Raw genomic sequence first — 20,986 nt, 5'->3', positions numbered from 1 at the left:
TTCTAGGCTGTCAGACCAGGAGAATGAGTCTGGAGTCCAGGTCACTCTGGAGAGCCTGTGGTGATACCAGGTGCCTGTACCCGCCAGGTAGACCCCCTGCAGCGCACCAGAGGGTTATATATGAGTATGTCATCTGGCTGCGGTTGCAGTTCTCTCCCAGAAAGAGAGGTCTTGGCTAGCAAGAAGATGGGGAAGATGTTGCAAAATTAACCTGTTAATCTTCTGCTCCCCACAGAGCCAAATACGAGGTAATACAGAGGTGGGTGTCAGTGTCGTGAGCTATCCTGGGGAGCTGCTGAACTGTTACATTCAGCACCACAGTTGTGCGTGAAAAGATCTCGTGGTGGAATTCCGTGTAAAAGTGAAATCTTAACAGTGGTGTAAGTCATCATTAATGAAGTTTGGTTTTCCAGCTCTCAAGGCATCCTTTGCCAAGGCTGGGGGAGGGAAGAAGAATTCATTTTTTACAAGCAAGCAGGCACTTCCCAGTTTACCCTCTTTCTACCTCTGCTTATCAGAGCATATGCTCATTTTTTATCCATTGTTCTTACAGTCTTCCTGGCTCTGTGATCAGGCTATTATCTAACACAGCTGGGCATGGCAAAAAGAGGAGGGAAAGCTCACTGCTGCCATGGTGACTTTTTCCTATTTTGGATGTGATCTCCAGGAGCTGTTAAGATGTGAAGTCCAGTTGGAGGAAGCTTTACCTTTTCCTCATGAAATCCATGTGTTGTGCAGCCCAGTCCAGTGCAGTGGCCGGGGAGCACGGGTTCAGTGGCCCCAGGAGTCTCCGGCTAGTCTTCCCATCTCTCTGCTAGCCCTCTGCTGTGTTCAGCATCCTGTGTGAGCAGAGCGGCCAGGGATTTGGAAGTTTGTACAGAGCTGCTCCTCCCATTAGCCATACATAAGCAGGACGGTGAGGATGACCTTTTTGTAAAAGCATCAGAGGCTTTGACAGTTTGGAAAGCCCCTGTATTATCCTGCATCTTCAGTATATGTAGGTCTAATAACAGAAATAGCCCCTGGGTCATATGCAGATAGATACACACGAAAGACCTGGCTGTGTGTTTGTCTTAGTTTCTGTAGTACTCCATAACTCACTCAGAGTGAACCAGGAGTGTGGTACATGAAGTCCTTCCCTGGGCACTGAGGGCTTGCTTGTGGCCAAGAGATAAGGTGAGTGCAGAACACACCCGTGTCTGCCCTTTTCTCTGAGTGATACTGTGTTATCCAGGAAACCTGTGTGGTGGAGGGGGATGGTCTGACAGGGACACACATCCATGAATGTAAATAAAGAAACTGGAATAAACATTGCCATTATTAAAAAACCGGTCTCATCGGAAGCTCGCTTGAAATCCATCTGGTTAAATGAGGGTCTCAGAAATCAGGTGAGGAAAGAACATTGCTAATATCAAACCTTGCACTACTTCTGTTGTGAAACAACGAGAAGTTCCCTCCAGCAGCTAATTGAGGTCCCCTTTGCTATGGATTTGAGCTTCACTGTCTCGGGACACCCTGAGGAACATGAGTATTTTTAAAGAGAAGGCCAATGTTGTAAGGTCATCAGAAGTGGTTGCAGAACTCTTCCCTTGTCACACTGGAATTCTTACCCATTTTTGGAGATGTGGCTGTATTTTACTTGGCAGACTCCTTGTAGATACTTGCTGTCCTGTCTCATGGTTGCAGTCTTCCCACCACAAATCCAGAGCAGTCCCCAGTACCGCTAAAACGTGGTCAGCATTGAGGAGAGCCCATTGTCATGAATTTGTCTTGGTTTAGTTTATCAGATGAGGCCAGGTGATGCCGTGCAATTTTCAGAAGGGTGCTGCTGGTCCTTTGACCGCAGGTTGAGAACCGTTAAGTGAGTAACTTTGAATCTCACTGACTAGATTTGGAAAAGGAGGGACAAATGTAGAATATATTTTCCTTTTAATTGAATCAGCTCTGTCTTGCCTTCCCCTTTGCCGCAATGGGTGGCTTAAAGATCTTTGTTGTGCTTGAGTGACAGGCTGTCTTGATGTGTAGTTGCTTAGTAAGTTCATTAATCTGCAGCTAAATCCAGGCAATGGCTAACTCAGGCTGTTTTTGTATTTAAACAAACTGCATCTAATATTACCAATTTATTTTGCTGTGCATGTACTTGAATAAGCATGACACCACAGTCTTTGTCTTGAACGCTTCCTGTTTTATAATTGTGATGATCTGATAGATGTAATTAAGGGATTCTTAATTTTCTATAATTGGGGGTATTCCAGGTACAGCAATTTATACACAATTTACAATACTTAAAAAAAAAACCTCACAAGTTAAATATATCTGTATTTGGAGGAACATTCTGGGGGTATGCTTCTTGAAAATTGTAATAACTTTTGTTTCTGCTCTTCAAGGTTTTCAGATGTCATCCTGGCAACAATTTTGGCTACAAAGTCAGATATGTGTGGCAAAAAATTTGAACTGAAGATTGATAACGTTCGCTTTGTTGGCCACCCTACATTGCTTCAGCATGCCCTTGGGCAGGTATGGTAAAAGGTCTGCTTGGGGGGCATGCTTTCTTTTCAAACTCCATGGCTTAGTTAGGAAACTTAGAATTTAGAATGGATAGGTTTGCTTTTGATCCTGTTTCTTCCTGATTTCTGATTCTTCTTGATGCTCAAAGCTGCCTTTCTGTATTTCCAGATAACTACAGTGAGTGGCAAACTAAGGGAGCTGTGTCAGTGACTCACAGAAACCCCTGTCTGGTTACATTGGAAAATGAGCTTAGGTAAACAGAAGTAGTGCTAAGTGGTCCAGCTCAAAAAGCTCTTTCTCACCATGTTAGTTGTTGCAAGTTAGCTTTTCATCACCTCCAATTAGTATGGCAGTAATAAAAAAAAAATAAAAAAACCAACCAACCCCAAACACTAACAAATGTTAAAAAGAGGTCTAAAATTTTCTTGTGGAGAAATTCAGGCTGCTGTTTGTATTCAGACCTTGGTTTATGGTCTGCGTTTTAGCTGATTGGAGTGAAAGCAGTTGTCACCCAGGTATGGAAAAGTCCCTGCTTAAATCTAGGAAAGAATTTGCATGGTTCTGCCTGCAAAATATTCCCTTTCCCATTCCTTATCCTGACAGACTATAAAAATGAACGAGGCTTTGGTAATTTCTAAATCCAACACTAATCTGTATCACTGAACTGCTTTCATCTCCTTTTTTGTCAAATTTGCTAAGTCGTTCATTTTTCCAGGCAAAAATCTGCTTGCCAATTCTGTCATTCTTTCTATCTATAATTAGAGGTGCAAACAGATTGTTGGCAACTGCTGCTTGATATTTAGAGGACCAGACTGCTTTAGGACTGCTTTGATCCAAGTAAGAAGCTGGCTTCAAGCATCAAAAGGTGCCAGTGTTCCACTTCTGAAACTCACATATGAGTACAAGAAATGTGACTGAGCATCACCAAGACTCAGTTCTCAAATGTTTGAGCTGCTTTGGAAAACAGAATACAAGTTCCCCCAGGCTGTGCAAGTACTTCAGCAAATGCAGCCTGCTGTGTTCAGAACAGCTGGTGCCCACTACCCTAGGACACTAAAAGTTGCTGGTGCTGGTGGGAGTGAGGTCAGGTGCTGGGAAGCTCAAGCAGTGTTTTCAAGGTAGTTCTTGTTTTGTCGTTCATGTTTCTGGCTCTGACACTGGGAGCCAATAGAATGGTAGCAAAGAAGAGACGAGAAGGTGTTGCCTTGTTTTGTTTTTATAGAGACTGTTACAGCCCACCTCAGTAATGTGTGGCAGTTGACTCTATGAAATGATGGAGGAAAGGACTAAGGAAGGGAGAGAAGGCGGGGATGCTCTGGACCCACTGTGATGCTGTATGGGAGCAGCAAGGACCAGCTGCTCCTGACGGATGGGCAAGCTGGGATGCTGCTAGCAGGGTCTGTCACCAGTCTCACAGAAGGCAAGCAATGAACTGGGCCCAGGGTCCATCCGGAGAACTCAGCCAGGAGCAAAAGGAGATGGAGCTACAGGTAGGGCTAGAGGACAAGGCTGCTGTGTACATAGTGCAGTCCATCCAGGAGACACACTACCTACAGCGTAGGTCTGAGGCCCGTCCACGAGACAGGGCTAGAGACGCCCAGCTTCAGGGACCAAAGGCCCCATACTGAGCTTAAATGGGGCTCCTGGGTCATGCATGGGCGGGTGTGGGGACCAAGTGGTGCCGGTCAAGGCCGTTAAGACTGTTTGGTGCTCTCAGGCACTGGCAACAGTACCAGGTTCATTTATTTTGCCAATCTTGTCCAAAAGGCACAACTTCATAATTGTGGTGTAGTGAGTCTAAACTAAGTTGAAAAGTTGTATTTGCATTTGTTTACCACACTTTATACATTTTCTCTGCTTGTAGTCACTTTTATCCTAATTGCATGAAAAACCTCTTCATTTTCAATTTGTCTAAATAAAATTACATCTATGTAAATAAACAACATTATAGAGTGCTGTAAATGCCTTTTTGTTGCTTATGGTAGAATCTTTTTCTTGGCTGTGTCTTATCACCCCAGCAGGCACCCAGAACTTTCTAGTTTCCAGAATCTTTTGGATGTGGCAGCCCTCTCTACTAGTTCATTTGGGTCTAAATCTGGGACCCTTAGGCAGTTAGGAAGAAGCTAGATTATTTCACCCTGTCCCATGGAGCAAAAGCAATGACTGAAGTAACCTGACAGTCTCTGGTTTGGATTTCTTTGGAGTTCATGCTGCAATAAGTTACTTCACAGGACAGCTCAGCAAATTCTTCTTCAAATGAGATTCAGGAATTACAAGAGCACCACCATTTAATCGTGTGCCAGACTGTCTTTTATGTAATGATATCCTGAATTCTTAAATTCTTTCATCATTTTCTTTTCCAGCTTAGGTCTTCTTTTTCCCACTCAAGAGGGGATATGAAAACTAGCTGTATTCCAGCTGATGTTAGTGGTTGATTTTAAGGGAAGAATAGGATCAGTCCCTGCACTTAATGCTTTTAAGTCTTTATTGAAGTTCACAAGACATCTTGGAACCTGTATCTCCAAAAGAACAAATAAGCACTGTAAATTGTTTTTGTCATATCCCTTGACACTGCCTTTTTGATAGAACTTCACGTAACAATTTAGAAAAACAAAGATATGTGTTACTACTTCTAGTTTTTCCAATTTTTAAGTGAAAGCATTCAAGAGTTCACCAGTGAGCAGTTTGTTGATGGTGCTCAGTACTTGTCAGAAAGGCTGGATGCAGCTTTGCTGTTGCTAGCTTCTCTGTGTTTGCCCTGCTTCGGACACTGCATTAACTATATGCCCATTCATTGGGTAGGGGCAGAATATTAGGCTAGATGATTGTTCAGGTGGTTTATACTTCAGGTTGGACTGGGTGTTCAGCAGGGAGCTTCGGGGAACGCAGGGGTGTCCTCTGGATTTTGTGCTCCATCTTGTGGTGACGCATGGTTGATTCAGAGATGTTAGTACTGGATTTGCAAATTCAACTTGCTTGTCTTCACTTCCTCTGTGCCTCCCCACAAGGAAGCCTGTACATGTGCTAAAGATTATGACACTAGGAAGCCTTCTGTTGCAGAAAGAACATTTCGGGGGGGGGGGGGGGGGGGGGGGGGGGGGATGGAGAATGTATTTGAAATCCTGCAGGAATGTAAACCAAACCTTTTATCTTAGTATTGTGTAAGTGCATGAGATTGAATATGGGCAGTTTTAGAGCACAGTTTTTCTGATGAAAACAACAGCTTGCAACATGATGCAGTCCAAATGGAGATTTTAGGAAAAAGGAGAATATGTGTGGCATAGGGTGAGAAATCTGTAGTATTTTCTGTGGTTAACAATTGTGCTGAGAAAAATTTTTATCCAGGGTCCTTAATGGTGCTAGAATGCATTAGTAAAGACTAATTAGTAAAGACTACTAAGACTGCTGTCTTAACTGATACACATTTTTATGATCCTTACCAAAATGTTTTGGTTTATGTTTTATCAGCTTCTCAGAAAGTGTAAAATAACTGTAACACTTTAATAAGAAAATAATTATACAATTTTATTTTTTACAAGTCAAATTTTGGTGGTAGAATTCGATTTGTCTGCTCTCGTCTCCCAGCAAACTGTTATTTGACTGAGTTTTTCTTTTTTTTTTTCCCTCCCTTCATTACTTGTTCGAGAGGACACTAGCATATGGGATTTATTTTAAATATTTTTCAGGTATCCAAAACTGATCCCTCGCCAAAGAGAGAGATGCCCACTATGATTCTCTTCAATGTGGTGTTTGCCCTAAGGGTAAGTAAGGACTGCCTTCTTGTCATCTGGTAATGGAATGTCCTTCAGATGTGTAACAGAATGCAGTAGGTTCATGTTGCCGTAATCACCTGTAAAACATTTAGTGCCTGATTTCACTGGGAGATTTTCATTTGAAACAACAAAACTAAACAAAGTAGGACATGACACTGCGAAGTTAGTAAGATTTCCAGCCCAGCGCTACGTAGCCTCAAGCACAGTTGTTCTCTTCAGGATACATCTTAGAGTTTTTTTTGTTCTGTTTTTTTAAAAACCCAGACTATAAAGGCGTGCAAGAAATTGCTTTGAAAAATAGATATGACCCCTGTTACAAATCTTGCATGTGTCTTGTATGTTTTTATTGACAAGCTGCTAACCTGCTGCGATGTTTCTAATCATGCAATTGAAGCTTGTCCAAGTTAGCTATGTGGAAAAGCAGCCTGCGTCTTACTGTCCTGTATGCCAGATGCCATTCTCTGCTCTACTTCTGCCTGGGGTAGGTCCAAATCCATACAGCTGCACTAGCACGTTGCTGAGCCCTTGTGGCTCCATGCAGCTCTGGCCTTGGTGGTCAGTTCTGCGCCAGAAGCAGAGGAAGCAGCAAGCATGGACAGTGACGTGCGTTTAGACAGACTTACAGGTTAGGGCCCTGCCATGGCTTTGGTTAACCCAAGCTCACTCAGTGTGGAGCCATTCAGAAATCTGCTCTGTGCTCTCTAGAGCAATTACATTTTCCAGTAAGGTTTGCCAGCTTGGATCCAGACCTGGATGGGTGCTGGGTCTATGTGTTAGCACTGTGCTGTAGTTTCTCGGAAGACATATCAGCTTGGGGTATCTAGGCTGGCTGGATCTGAAGGAATGTGCACATAAAAGTTCTCATCTTTACAAAATTATTAAGGGAGTGAATTTAAGAACTTGCTGATCATGCCACAAGCTGACCTTTAAGCTGGAGCTTTTCTTTCTCTCCTAGCGTGGAGAGCTTGCCTTTGCAGGGCATGGCTTCCATTTCTATATAAGGCTGTGCTTTGTGTTCAGTTCAATCAATCATTTTCAAATCAGAAAAAGGATAGAGTTTAGGCTCATGTTTAGAAGGGAATGGCATTTGTGTGTTTTTTCCTCACTTGTCTCATAGCATTTTTCTGAGTGGGGACCATGTTCCTGGGCTCACGGGCTTGCAGTTTCATCTAAAATTGGTCTATGGATGAAGGTGCTCTTGATTTAATGTCTGAAGAGTTTTCTTGGCTGTCCTTCTCTATTTGGAAAAAAACTATCACTTTTTTTTTTTTTAAGCCTCATGCTTTTTTTGAAATGATAGGTCAGAATAGCACTGTTTAGAGCCCTTAATCATGCTGTATGATACAGAGCCATGTGCCTCTGCTCATTACCTCCAGGCCTCTTTATAATTAGTTGGATAGTGTTTGCAAGCTGCCTATTTTCAGCCATGAGATTGTTTTTAAAGAAGGGAGCCACTGGCTCCAATGCCAGGGAGCAACTGGCTGTATGTAGCATTCTGAATGAGAAGCAGGTACATGTGAGGAATAAATAGACTTCGATGTTAAACAAAAATCTGGAGCAAATATATATGTTTTCCTTGGAGTTTCTTTTAAAGTCTACTCTATTGATGAGATGTTGGTATCTGTGCTAAGGGATCCTGGTTTGGCTAATTTGATAGTATAAAACCCTAGAAATTTCATTATGTTCAAGCATTATTTGATTTCTGAGCTCTGGCTTTCTCTTCACAGCCCACAGGTTACATCTGTGGAGCTATCATACTATTTTTGTGGCACATATGCATGTGAAGCAACATGCTGAAAATGAAGGATGGCATTGGGATAGCTGTCTTGCTGGAGATGGCTGATTTTTGCTTGACTAGGACTTTGGATACCATGTCATGATTTTAAAGCCTCCAGCTCCTTGACTGTGAAGTGACTTTTTTTTTTCCCTTTTAGCACCGGTACTTTATACATGGCCATAGTCCAAGTGGCTTGTCCTCAGTGGAAATGCAAGGTTTCACAAGAAACAATTATCCCAGTCTGAATCAAGCAAGATATCGTTCATTGAGTTCTGCTGGGAATCCAGCGTTGCTGTGCTTTGGAACATTCTTAGGTTAGGAAGTGCCAAATTTGCAATGCAGAAGTTGATTTTAAATTTCACACATTAAGAGACTTTAGTTTCAAAAGTTTTGATCTTTTAGTAAAACACTATGCTTTGGTTATAGGCAAGTGTTTGCATGTTCACCTGCACACATACATTCCTCTTGTCTGCATTTCTTTAGAATCTGTTTTCTAGCAGTTCTCCTAGGAAAACTCACTTTTTTGCATTTTGGCACTGTGAGGATACTGATGTAATATGTGCTTAATACAGCATTTAATTGTATTTGCAAAATGAGACACTTGTACTTCATAGAGAGCTGTCAAGTTTTTGGAAAGTACTATGTATAAAGCAAGTGAATTTTTTTTTCCTAGCAGAGTCTAGTGCACTGCAAAGTGTGGGTGGAGGTATTCTGTGATAAAGATGAGCCCATCTGCAGCAGGCAGACAGAGCAGGCAAAGTCCCAAACACTGTAATCAGCACTGATCCTGCTGTTTAAGCTCAGGGTTACTAACGTGTCGTGACTCAGCAAGAAGAGTAGAATTTGAAAATGTTGACTCATGGTTTGCTAGTTTACATGCCAAGTTATCACTTGCTAGAACTGTAAATTCCTTTAAAAGTCTTAACAAACACGAAGCAGCCGCTTACTGTGCACTTTCTGACTAGAGCTGCTGAGTCCCCCCTTATCAGCTGTACTTACGTGATAGATTTTTCTAGCACTTTCATTCTGGGACTTGCACAAATGCAAGTGTTTGTAATAAGCCATATTTGTGAAATGCTTTGAAATGTATGTCCAGATTCATTTTGGTTTTGTATCAAAGTATTGATCGTTTGTTCGTACTGCTTATATACTGGCAAGACAAATGCTAGTTGTAAAAGACAAACTTCAGTACAGCCAACATGGTGAGAGTGGGCTATGTTAAAGGCACTGCAGTCCTTATACTCCCAGGGAATTTAACCTGAACATTGTGATGCTCTTCCTTTTCAAATAACTTGACATTTTCTTTTCTTGCTACATGAATTTGAGTTCTTTGGTCTCTTTGCTAGCAAAAGGTCTAGTAACAGCTGGAAAAAGAACAGATATGAGTATCATACTCCAGGTGCTGTGTTAATTTGATGTGCATGAACAAGTCTATAAATCCCTCACTTTCCTCTTCCTTAACTTTGGACATCTCTGACAGCTTTGTTACTGTCAGAGAAAACTCCATTCTTCATCCAGTTGCCAAAGAGACTGACTTCTTGTATCTGCTGAAGATAATTGCTTTGATTACTTATCCATCACTCTAGTTCCATAAATGTGACTGTGGCTGAATGACCAGTTAGTTTTCCTTCTGTGTTGCCTGTAGGCCAATGCAGATCCATCAGTGATAAACTGCTTACACAACCTTTCCCGTCGAATCGCCATCGTCTTGCAGCATGAGGAGCGCCGCTGCCAGTACCTAACCAGGGAGGCCAAGCTGATCTTAGCTATTCAGGATGAAGTGTCTGCCATGTCAGAAAGTAAGTGTTGAGCTTAGCTTTGTGTACAAATGTATTTGTGCAGGAGCACTTTTTCAGAGAAGTGCTGATTGTGGCTTTTTCTTTTGTGGCTGGGATCAGTGTGAACAAGTTTTGGTGCTCTTTAGCATTCTTACAGCTTTTGACTGCATTTTGCCTCATCCAAGAACACCATCCCTGTGCAGAGATGTCAGCTTTAGAAATGAAGTAATTCGGTTGCTTTCCTTGTTAGCTTGGTTCAGAGCAATCATTGGAGAGAGTGTACTGAGCCATCATGTTTGGATCTGCCTGTCAGGATGATATGGAGGAACTCATATGTAGCTACTTCACCCAACCTAGAGCAAGTTTCCTATGCTCTAACCCTATGTGTTTAGTTAACTAGACTTCTTGTGTGGAAGTTTTACTTTTACATGTAGTTTCCATGGCCAACAGATTTTTATACACAGCGTCTTTATAGACCATGCTTTTTGGCAATTTACTATAATAATATGCACCATCTAAGGTGAACTCTTACTGACACATCATCTTGCTTCAAGTATTGAAAATAAAACCTAGTATGTATAAAAACAAAAACACTTCAAATGATCACATGTCAAGTTCACAAGTAATGTGTTTAACTAAGTTGAGGATCAGAAGATGGCATTAATTCACTGTTATTATCTTAATGGTTAACTTGGATTATCATAAATGCTTTGAAAAAGAAATGTAGATTAGAAAGATATGGATTCTGTGCCTAAGGTACTGGCTTTGCCTAGAGGGGGAAAAGGAAATTCTCTCTGCTTTGAAATTATTTGTTTGCTTTCTTGTTTTGAAATTTTCCATAGCCACAGAAGGGCCACAGTCACCTTTTCATCATATCCTGCCCAAGTGCAAATTGGCCAGAGATCTCAAAGAGACTTACGACAGGTAAGTAGGACTTCCTTCATAGCTCATAGTCTGTTGCTTGTCACTGAAACCTCTTGGCCCTGTTCCTTAGGAGGTTATCTATCTCTTTATGCTGCTGACTCACTGGGATTTGGGTTTAGACGAGGTGGAGCAAAGTGGAGGCTAGGTGTCAGGTGAAATGTTCGCAGAATTGCTATCCTAATCATCACCTTGGTCTCCCTTTCGATATATTATGTTTCTTAAAAGTTGGTGATCTGTTGCAGCTTCACGATTTATTATTTTCCTCCTTGGCACAGAGGAACATAAAAATAAACGAATTGTAAAACTGAAAAATCTGAATATGAAAATATGAATATTTTATCTCTGTAGTAGTGCTCTAAACCTGCAGGTAAGAGAAAAATGCTGCATATAGCACTGATGGCAATGTTAGATACTGCCTTGGCTTCATTTGGTTACACTGTGCATGTCTGGACAGTGAATTTGGATTAGGTGGTGAGACTTTCAGCAGAATAGAAAGTGTAACATGCTGTTTCTTGATTGGATTAAAGGTTCTGGTGAGGATTTCAAAGGAGCATTGAGCTAGTGTTGAATTTCAGCAGGAGTTGGCACCCAGCTCCTCCAGCGTACTGCTTCAACAGTATGTCGGTGCTGACTCGTCATGCAGAGCAGACACCTTCATTCAGGATATGCACTTGGCAGGAGAAGGACAGAAGATAGAAGGGTTTGGTGGGGTGAAGGATGAGCCCCTTGATTAGTGTGTTTGTCTGGACTTAGGAAAACTACTGTTGAGTTCCTTTGTTGACTGTCAGGCACAGTGTATGATCTTAGACCAACTCTTTAGCTTCCCTAGGTCACAGTTTCCCTTGTTCAAAGGGAATAATCACAAAGACCTGGAAGGCAAGGCACTGAAAACCTAGATAATTTAACGATTGCAAAGCACATTATAAAACTTCTAATAAGCTGTTTTAACTATGTTCAAGAGCTGTGAATTTCAGGCTGTTTGGAATGAGTGTAGCATATTGTTCAATAAGATTCTCACAAAATGTATACTAAATTTTAAAATAAGGCTTTTTTTTTTTTTTTTTTGCGTAGCCTGTAATTCTTATATCAAACTTTTCACTTGCTTTTTATGTTTCTCTGTTCGTCTCAGGGTATGAATTCATGACTGGGCAAATATTGATCTTGTTTCCAAACATTTTAGTGACACAGTGACATCTTGTGGCATTTAACTGTGACTGGAGGAACATACAGCCCAAGCTCATGGAGTAATACTACTGTCCTTCCATGAAATAAGGAGTAGACTGGCCATGGAGAAACACACATTGGTGCCGGCTCCCAGATATAAAATAAAGCAGTCTCCCTTATTTAGGCATTGTGGGTGGGGGAGAGGGCGTGCATGTCATATTTTGACACTATTTTGCATGGCATTGTCACAAGCAAATTAAGAACTAAACTGTTGGTAAAAGGATAAATGACTTTGCATTTGATTAGTAAGCTCTCTTTGAAGAGTCATTAACAGTGTTAGCTGGATGGGTAATAAGGTGGTGTTCTGCATTTTCCATTAATGCTTTATATGAGAAAATAGGAAATATGCTTATTACACCTGCAGGCAGACAGGGTGAGAGGTGCTGCAGCACCTTGCAGGGCAAGCATATAACTAAAATAATTTTTTGGTCAAATAGAAGAAACTGTCCAGCACTGGAGGGACAGGGACCTGCTGGAGCAGGTCCGGAGGAGGCCACGAGGATGGTCAGGGGGCTGGAGCACCTCTGCTGTGAAGAGAGGCTGAGGGAGCTGGGAGCGTTCAGCCTGGAGAAGAGAAGGCTCCGGGGAGACCTATTGTGGCCTTTTAATACCTAAAGGGGGCTTGTAAGAAAGATGGAGTGAGACTTACAACAAGGGCATGTAGTGACAGGACAAGGGCTAATGATTTTAAACTAAAAGAGGGTGGACTTAATGTATCAGGAAGAAATTCTTTATTGTAAGGGTTGTGAGGCCCTGGCCCAGGCTGCCCAGAGGAGCTGTGGGTGCCCCATCCCTGGCAGTGCTCAAGGCCAGGCTGGGTGGGGATTTGGGCAGCCTGATCTAGTAGCAGATGTGCCTGCCCATGGGACTAGGTGATCTGTAAAGGTCCCTTCCAACCCAAACTATTCTATGATTCTGTGATAAGTGCATGCAGTGGCAATGTACTGGTTTAAATATATGGGCATTTCTGGCATAGCCTTTGGCATAAGGAAACATAGTTAGGTGGAGAGGGCACTTTGAATTGCAGATGGGAACCCATCTCTCCATCTGAGATTTGCTCAAGCCAGCATTTCCTTGTGCCTGCTTGTTTTGGAATTCCAGTCAAGTGCTTCTTGAATTACTGCAGTTGCTTCAGAATTGCTGTCTAGCCTTTGGTTTCCTGTAGATGGTGCTGAGGTATTTCAGGCAAGACCCAACATGTCCCTTAGTAAGTTGGTTTGTAGTAAACCATGAGTGTACGAATCTTTTTATAGCACAATGTCCTTTGCATTTTGAATGAAATGTCCTTATTTTATAAGGCAGTAATCAGTAGCCAGGCCATTTTGACTGTAGTGCTACTGCTGCTGTTATAACTGAGTGTTATTAAACTGACAGTTTGGAGGTAAACAACAGCTAGTTCCTGGGACCTTCTTGACTAACAGCTAAAACCAGATGTTTCTCTTCCATTAGTTGCGAAAACAAGTTTGAAAATCTTTTTCACCTTCCCCTCAGAGGAAGGGGAACCTTTACTGGTTTTACAATGGGGGTCTCCTATAAGCCAGCGTTCAATTTAAGGAATTAAGACTACTTTCACCAATTGTTATCTACAGAGCAGATAATTTGTTAGCCTGATGATAGCTAAGTGCCCATCTGTTTTTTAGTAAATTTCTATTAGCTTTATATTAGAAGAAAATTGAAAATACGATTTTTTGGGGGGAGGAGAGGATTGGTTTTTGTTTGTTTTTAATATACAAAGAGCCTTTATACATTTTAGCCTAGTGGGATTTGAACTGACTGGTGGATCTAGCCTATCTCATCACTTTAAGGAGAAGAGGAATAATTATATGAAAATTAATGAATTATTATGTTATTTATATGACTGTACTATGACATATAAGCCAACTACAGTTAGTTGACCAAAGGACAGTGTGTCTTTTACAGGGAAGCATAAAACTATTTGAAAGCTCTAAATAGTCACAACCTCTAGCAAAAATAAACTCAAAAGCTACAAGCTCACCCCTACAAAACTAGCAAACATATTATTAATATATGGTGTAAATAGGATAAACATAAGATGTGGTGTGTGTGTAGGAATTCATAACCAGTTTATAAAAAGTGAGGTGGGATTGTCTGCGTTTTGCTGATAGCTGTGAAAAAGAAGGCTGGAATTCTGTAGGATACTGGCCAACTTTAAGATTCCCATTTTGGGGGGAGTAGATCACAGTTGCTATTCAGGGCAAAGCATAAGAACAGAGCAAAAGAGCAGTGATATTCCCTAAAATATTCCACAGCTTCCTGCAGCTTGCAGCTCTGGAGGTGCTTTCTGTATATTCAACAGCCTTAAGCTGATCTCATTTCCCGAAATTAGTTCACTCTCCTGCAAGCCAAAGTAAATATTTAACAACCACAGCATCCTCTGATAAGGAGCTCCATGGCTTAACTGGTTGCTCTGTTTCTTTCTGTTTCTTTTTGAACTTTGCTCCTCCTCCCAGTCTCATTAGATGTATCTTAGGTCTTACACTGGAGAGACAGTGAAGAGCTTTTTACTGGTTACTTCTCCCTGATTCATTTTCAGATTACTACAAAATCCCCTGTCAGTATCCTAATCCCTTGCTATGTATCCCTCAGCATTGCTCATCGTGTATCATCTAAGCAGAGATTTCCAACAAAAAGTGTTGAAATTAAGTTTTCGTGAGAGAAATGGAACATCAGTGAGGATTTAATGGACGATTAGAATATGGAGAATGAAGCCATTTTTACCCAGTTACTTGTGATGTCTGTGGGAATCTGCATTCATACCTGTGCTGTTCAATGTGTTCATATTGATAACTGGCCTGGAAAAAGGGGCAGTGTGTGAAGTGACAAAGTTTACAGATAATAACAAAGGGAATAAAAGTGCAAATAGATGAGGAAGATTTGAAGAAAGGTTACTGGAGACCAATTGATCAGCAGATGAAATTCACTATAGTTAGATGTAAAGTAATGCACATGAGACAAAACAAACCTTTAATATATAACTGCTCTGAAAAGGGCTTTTGGAATTATAGCAGATAGTTCAGTGAAAAACCTCGGGGTGCAGTAACACCGAAAAAATCCCTATAAAACGTGAAGAGAAGTTGGGAAAGGAGCAAAGAAGAAAAGAGGTAATCTGTACATTTCTTGTATATCTACCATGCCTTCGAAATCTTTGTGTAATTCTATGTTTCCTGTCAGGGACTATTTAAATGTGTCCCTGAGCCAGAGGTTCATGGTACAGTGCTGGCCAACGCAGTGTTCTCACCTTCTGTGGTCCCACGTCTTCCTGGTGCTGGACTCGGGGTGGGATAGTGAGGTCTGTGCTCTAAGTTTGCCTTCAGATTTGATCTGTTCACTGCTGCTAGATAAAGATGATTCCACTTCGGTTTCTAACTGTGTTTCAGTCTCTTTAGGATAGGATCAGCATAGCAGAGCTGGTGCCACATCTTTTGAATAAGGACATCGTGTTATAGAGTTACATGTGCTCATTGAGCATGGATATCACCACTTACACAGGACTGTTTGCTCCACAATTTCAGTTGTTTGAGAAGAACAAAGTCGAAGTGTAGCTAGGTGACTCTGTAATGCAACTTTGATAACTTACAACCTGTTTTCTTGGTACTTTCTTCTGTTGCCAGTTTTTGGTGTTATGCTTCTGTCCCTAAAGAAGGAAGCTTCTGGGTGTGCATGGTCCCCAGCCAAACAACTGGCAGCCAGCTCATGGGGATTCGTGAGGCTTACAGTAAAAAGCTTGCTAAATAGATGACTTTGTGGGGAACAAATAAAAATGAAAGCAAATGCGGATCCAAACTTCAATTTCACACAGTAACAGTGTGGCTGAGGCCGGAGGCCTCCCTGGGCCCATCTGCGCCCCCCAGTGCAGGGGGCCCAGGCCCGTGTCCAGGTGGCTTTGGGAAATCTCCAAGGAGGAGACTCCACAGCCTCTGTGGGCAACCTGTGCGGCTCCGACACCCGCACAGCACAGAAGTGCCTCCTGGTGCTCAGAGGGAGCCTCCTGTGCTCCAGTTTGTGCCCACTGCCTCTGGGCCTGGCCCTGGGCACTGCTGAGCAGGGCCTGGCTCCATCCTCTGCACCCTGCCTTCAGGGATTTGTAGGCATCGGTGAGATCCCCCTGAGCCTCTTCTCCAGGCTGAGCAGTCCCAGCTCTCGCAGCCTCTCCTCCCAGGAGAGGTGTTCCAGTCCCTTCATCATCCCTGTGGCCCTACATTTGACTTTTCCCAGTACGCCCAGGTCTCTCTTGTACTGGTGGGCCCAGAACTGGGCACAGCACTCCAGGTGTAGCCTCACCAGAGCTAGGCAGAGGGGAAGGATCACCTCCCTTGACCTGCTGGCAGTACTTTCCCTGATGCAGCCAAGGGTACCGTTAGTCTTGCAGCAAGGGCACAGTGCTGACTCTTGTTCTACTTGGTGTCTACCAGGACTCTTAGTACCTTTTCTGCCAAGCTGCTTTCCAGCTGGGTGCCCCCAGCATGTGCTGATGCTTGGGGTTGTTACTCCCCAGGTGCAGGACTTTGCACTTCTCCTTGCTGAATGTCGTGAGGTTCTTGACAGTGCATTGCTCCAGCTTGACAGGGTTCCTCTGGACAGCTGCATGGCCCTCTGGTGGATCACACTTCTCAGTTTTGTGCCATTTGCGAATTCAATGAGGGTGCACTCCACCCCATTGTGCAGTCAGCTTTCTGTGACTTTACTGTGTTTCATGAATCCTTGCATATATCTCGGTGAAACTAACTGATTTTGACTGGCTAAGTGCAGTCACATACATTGTTGCTGGTGGATGTAGTTTGTTCCTAGCCAGATTATTAGAGACTTAAATTATTTTCCATCCACAAGGGGAGGAGTGAAGGAGAAATCATTACATAAAGCTAGCTATGGTGAAGGTTTGAAATTGAATGCAAATGTAGAAAAATTAAATTGAAATTGAAATCAGAACTCAAAATCTGTTTTTCTTGTTGTCTTTAATTTTAGGCTATTGTCGTATAATGCAACGTAGACAAAATTATGCTGTGGAGAATGTAATTATATAATTAAAGCTTTTGCCTTAATGCACTTGGACCAAAGAATGAAAGGAACCAAACATATATTTTTCCTGCGTGTTAGAGTACACAGGGAGAATATCCCTGTGTATCCCTGTTTCATATTTTCATGTTTCTTCGCTTCTTTTTGGTAACCCATTTTGACAACCACACTAGCTTTCACATAGTCTCTTAACTCATTTGTGCAATTGATCTTTTTGTCATGTTTTCTCTTGTGAGTGTTTGCCCCCATACATAGTGTGGATAACTACTGCTTCAAGGTGCCCTTTACCTTGATGTATTTTAAGATAATGCAGCTTTTTCTGTCAGTTAGTGTGTGTCTGGTGGGTTAAGCAGTGTTACTGGAGTTGCAGCAAGACAAACTGAGGTGTTTGCCATGCTTTGCATGTTCCTTCAGGGTTTGTAGCCTCTGATCAGATGTGAGATGCTAGCACCAGAGAGTGGGTTTACCTTTTCAGGGATTTTTTTTTTTAAAGGAAAGCATGTATAGTGTTTGTTCCATTAACATTTTGGAAAATAAATACTTCTCAGTGTTCAGTGCAGGATCTGAGAACAAAACCATGGCCTCTGCTTTACAAAAGCTTTGTCTACAGTGAGATTTCACGTAATGAGTCTGATCATGCAAAAGGCAGGACAGGATCTTGTTTGTGCTCTCACCACTCTGTTGTGGTTTGGTGAATAGTTACACTGGCAGCCAAAGCTACCAATGCTTTTGTTTTAAAGCTGAATTTTCTGATCTCTCTAAACTCCTTATACAACCAGATGAACTTGAAGAAGAGCATGTTAGTTTGTGGCCTAAAATTAAGCGCTAGGTGTAAATGTTTAAATCACCACATAAAGAGTGTTCAAGACACGTATTCACTCTCTGTCTGTTCCTGGCATGTTTTTAAATGTGTTTTGAGCAGAGGGGAAATTATTGGGTTTTATCTACACAAAAGCCGTATTACAAGTCTCAACACACTCGAATTTAAAATTTAGACTGGAATTTTTGCAAACTTCAGTCTGCAAAAAAAATTTGCAAACTTCAAAATACTGTTTTGTTTAGAAAAAAAAAATTAGAACAAACTCTAAAAGTAGAGGGTGTCTTAAGGGAGCTAGAGGTTTTATTGTCTGAAACCTAGCCTGTAAAGGTCTATCTGTGATTCTGTGATCTATAGTTACAGACCTACGTGCGTACTCCTTCTGATGGATCCCAGCCAGCTCATCTTTAGGAGTTGGTGCCATGGGGTGATTAACATTTTGAGGACTGGGTTTTGTTCTCAGGATGAAACATTCTGGGGACTGGGTTTTGTTCTGAGGATGAGGTTTGAATTCAGGCAATATTCATTTAGCCTCTGATGCGCTTTCCTCATCTTGGAGGACAACAGCCTGTAGGCATCTTGAGAAGTTCAGCTCTCCAGTGTAGACACAGTTGGCTTTGGCTTAAGAATGATTAAGGAGTTTGTTTTTTGTTTCTAACTCCCTATACATGGGAAGATGTTCTGGGCCTTGCCTCTTCCTCCTTGCTCCATCCCACAGTCTCCAGCAAAGCTGTTTCCAGGCCAGTGTTTCATGTTGTTATACTGGGCAGTGTTGTAAAAATTTGCATGGGGGCACTGGCTTAGTTCCTTACAGTATCTTGCCCACCTGTCCCAGTTTTTCAGCAGATACAGTTACCTACCTAGCTATGTTTCATCTCTTGCTTAGATTTACAGTTTCCTGTTTCCATTTCTCAGTATCATTTCTGACTTGATTCTGTTAATTGCTGAAATATCTGGAAGTGTCACTACCCAAAGCAAGCCCTATAAGGTATCTCAGTTGTTTATCATATGACTTATGAATCAAAAGATGCCGGTTATGTTTGTGATAATAGGTGCTCTTGTCTGCTTTGTGGAACTGAGATTTTGGCAGAAACTACTTTTTGTGGTTCGACATGCTTTTGAAATGCAGGAGTGAGGGCAAATAAGGCAAATACTTATCCCAAATGGAAACTTTGCAATTCTGCTTTTCAGCTTGAGACACTTTTCTTGGACGTATATATTTAAATCTCAAGTCTCTGAACTGTTTTATGGATTCTGAACAAATGGAGCTTTTTCCAGAAAGATGGAAAATGGTGGTGAAAACATTGTGCCTTATTTATCTTTGCCCTTTCCATCTCTGGTCTAGGGAATTTTCTAGTGTAGTGACCTTGCAGGAGACCTTCAAGTAACTGTGCTCTCTTGAGATACTGCTGCAATGTTAAGAGCAGAGGGAACTGACAGTCAGTGGGACATAGTCTTGCAAATTTCCCCAAAGCCTCATAACACATAATGTTCTGTAAGTACATGTTAAGGAATCCCTTGCAGCCAGGAATCATCCATCTCGTCCTCAGCCAGTCTGGTGGTAGACATGGTACACTCACCCTTTTCTTGCCCTGCTGTGATTCCTGTGCAGAAATGAACCTGGACCACTGTTTTCACTTGGTATACACTATAAATGCTGTATGTATTTATTTTCTTCCCATTATAGTCTCTGTACAACAGGAGTGGTCCGATTACATATCAACAACTGGTTGGAAGTGAGTTTCTGCCTGCCTCATAAAATCCATTATGTTGCAACAAACTTTATTCCTCCAGAAGCAATTGAGAGAAGCCTGAAATCTATCAGGTAAGAGCAAGTCCTTCAGGCTGCGGTCTGTCCTTTTGCCAGGTCCAAGTATTATGCTGCAAATGATTGTACTGGCACAGCTGGGGGGATGAAAGGACAATGAGTGGTGGGTGGCTGGGGTGTGAGCTGAGACAGGACTCCCTGAATCTTACGCTGAGGTATCGTGCTGCTGCTGTGTACATGGTGGTGCAAAGCCACAGCTTTCATGTTAACGTAAGGTGGTTGCACTGAATTTGGTAGGCAGTGCTGCAGGAGAGGTCTGCACTATTTGCATTCAGAGAAATCGTGTGTTCATTTTAATCTGTTCACATGGGACTGATTTTTCTTAAAGAGGAAAGAGAGCCTACACCCTTTGATGTCTTATTTCTTGCTCTTCATGTTTACAGCTTTTTACCTGCAAAACTAACTCACTCCTGCCTTCTTCCTCTCTTCTACTTCATTCTATATTTCAGTGATGCAAATGTGCAATTTTCAGTCAAATTCTCTAGGGTTAATTGTATGCCAGCACAGCGTCGTCATTTTTTCTGTAGTCATTAGGGCATCCAGTTATCATATAACCCTCTATCCCCATTTTGTGGGGAACATCTTATCTTGTAACATAAAAATAATCTTACTCTGAATCCAGTTACAGCAAAAGGATGATATTAGAGTGTCATTTTTACCAGATGAGGTATCATGGTCTGGGAATAACTAAACCTTCAGGAAAAGTTGCAGTTTACTGTGCATATATATTCCTTTTTTTTTCTGCAGGCCTTACCATGCCTTATTACTTCTAAATGATGAGAAGTCATTGCTTAATGAGCTCCCATTGGACTGCTCTCCTGCCCTGGTGAGAGTAATTAAAACTACCTCTGCTGTGAAGAATTTGCAGCAACTGGCTCAAGATGCTGACTTGGCATTGCTGCAGGTACGGGGAACTGTAAGCAGTAGCTGAAATTCTTTTAATTCACAAGACATTTTCGTTCTTCGTGCCAGTGGGTTTCTGTGGTATATGAACATGTTAGTTTTTTTTCAGTGTGAGCAGAGTGCACAGAGAAACCTTGAGCCTTAGAGTATGGGGGAAAGATGGGCGAAATGAAGATCAGTGGTGCAGTGATGGTGCTCAACAGTCCTGCATCCAAAGCTGAATCATAGGTTGCTGTGGAAATTCTTAACCTTGTCAAATGCTTTTTGATGTGTCACATGTTATTTAAACCCTGAACTTATTCTGAAGGCAGAGTTAAAAGATGGAATATTTTTCTTTCATTTCAGCTCAAACAAGACTTTTTGGTCATCTGACATGACTTTTCTGTCATTGTATGGAAGTACTGCTGAGATTTTGAATTT

The 20,986-nt window shown here is 41.9% G+C and overlaps 1 protein-coding gene across 11 annotated transcripts in view; it reads left to right on the top strand.

The window, feature by feature from the left end:
• NPRL3 (NPR3 like, GATOR1 complex subunit) overlaps positions 1 to 20,986 on the top strand; it is a 49,619-nt gene that overhangs the window by 9,496 nt on the left and 19,137 nt on the right. For 5 of the 11 annotated variants that reach the window (XM_048062134.2, XM_048062161.2, XM_048062156.2 and 2 more), the window contains 6 exons: positions 2,388 to 2,517; positions 6,195 to 6,269; positions 9,704 to 9,857; positions 10,679 to 10,760; positions 19,523 to 19,660; positions 20,411 to 20,567. In XM_048062134.2, coding sequence (XP_047918091.1) covers positions 2,434 to 2,517; positions 6,195 to 6,269; positions 9,704 to 9,857; positions 10,679 to 10,760; positions 19,523 to 19,660; positions 20,411 to 20,567 — 690 coding nt within the window. In that variant the 5' untranslated portion in view covers positions 2,388 to 2,433. Of the gene's footprint in view, positions 1 to 235; positions 381 to 689; positions 844 to 2,387; positions 2,518 to 3,803; positions 3,999 to 6,194; positions 6,270 to 9,703; positions 9,858 to 10,678; positions 10,761 to 19,522; positions 19,661 to 20,410; positions 20,568 to 20,986 lie in introns of those variants that run through there. The other 6 variants (XM_066977510.1, XM_066977511.1, XM_048062138.2 and 3 more) reach the window with 5 other exon arrangements.

Source organism: Anser cygnoides, chromosome 15 (genome assembly GCF_040182565.1).
Source record: "Anser cygnoides isolate HZ-2024a breed goose chromosome 15, Taihu_goose_T2T_genome, whole genome shotgun sequence".
In the NCBI taxonomy this organism is placed as follows: domain Eukaryota; kingdom Metazoa; phylum Chordata; class Aves; order Anseriformes; family Anatidae; genus Anser; species Anser cygnoides.
The sequence above is the reverse complement of the archived record's forward strand: the minus strand, read 5'-3'. Positions and strand labels throughout refer to the sequence as shown.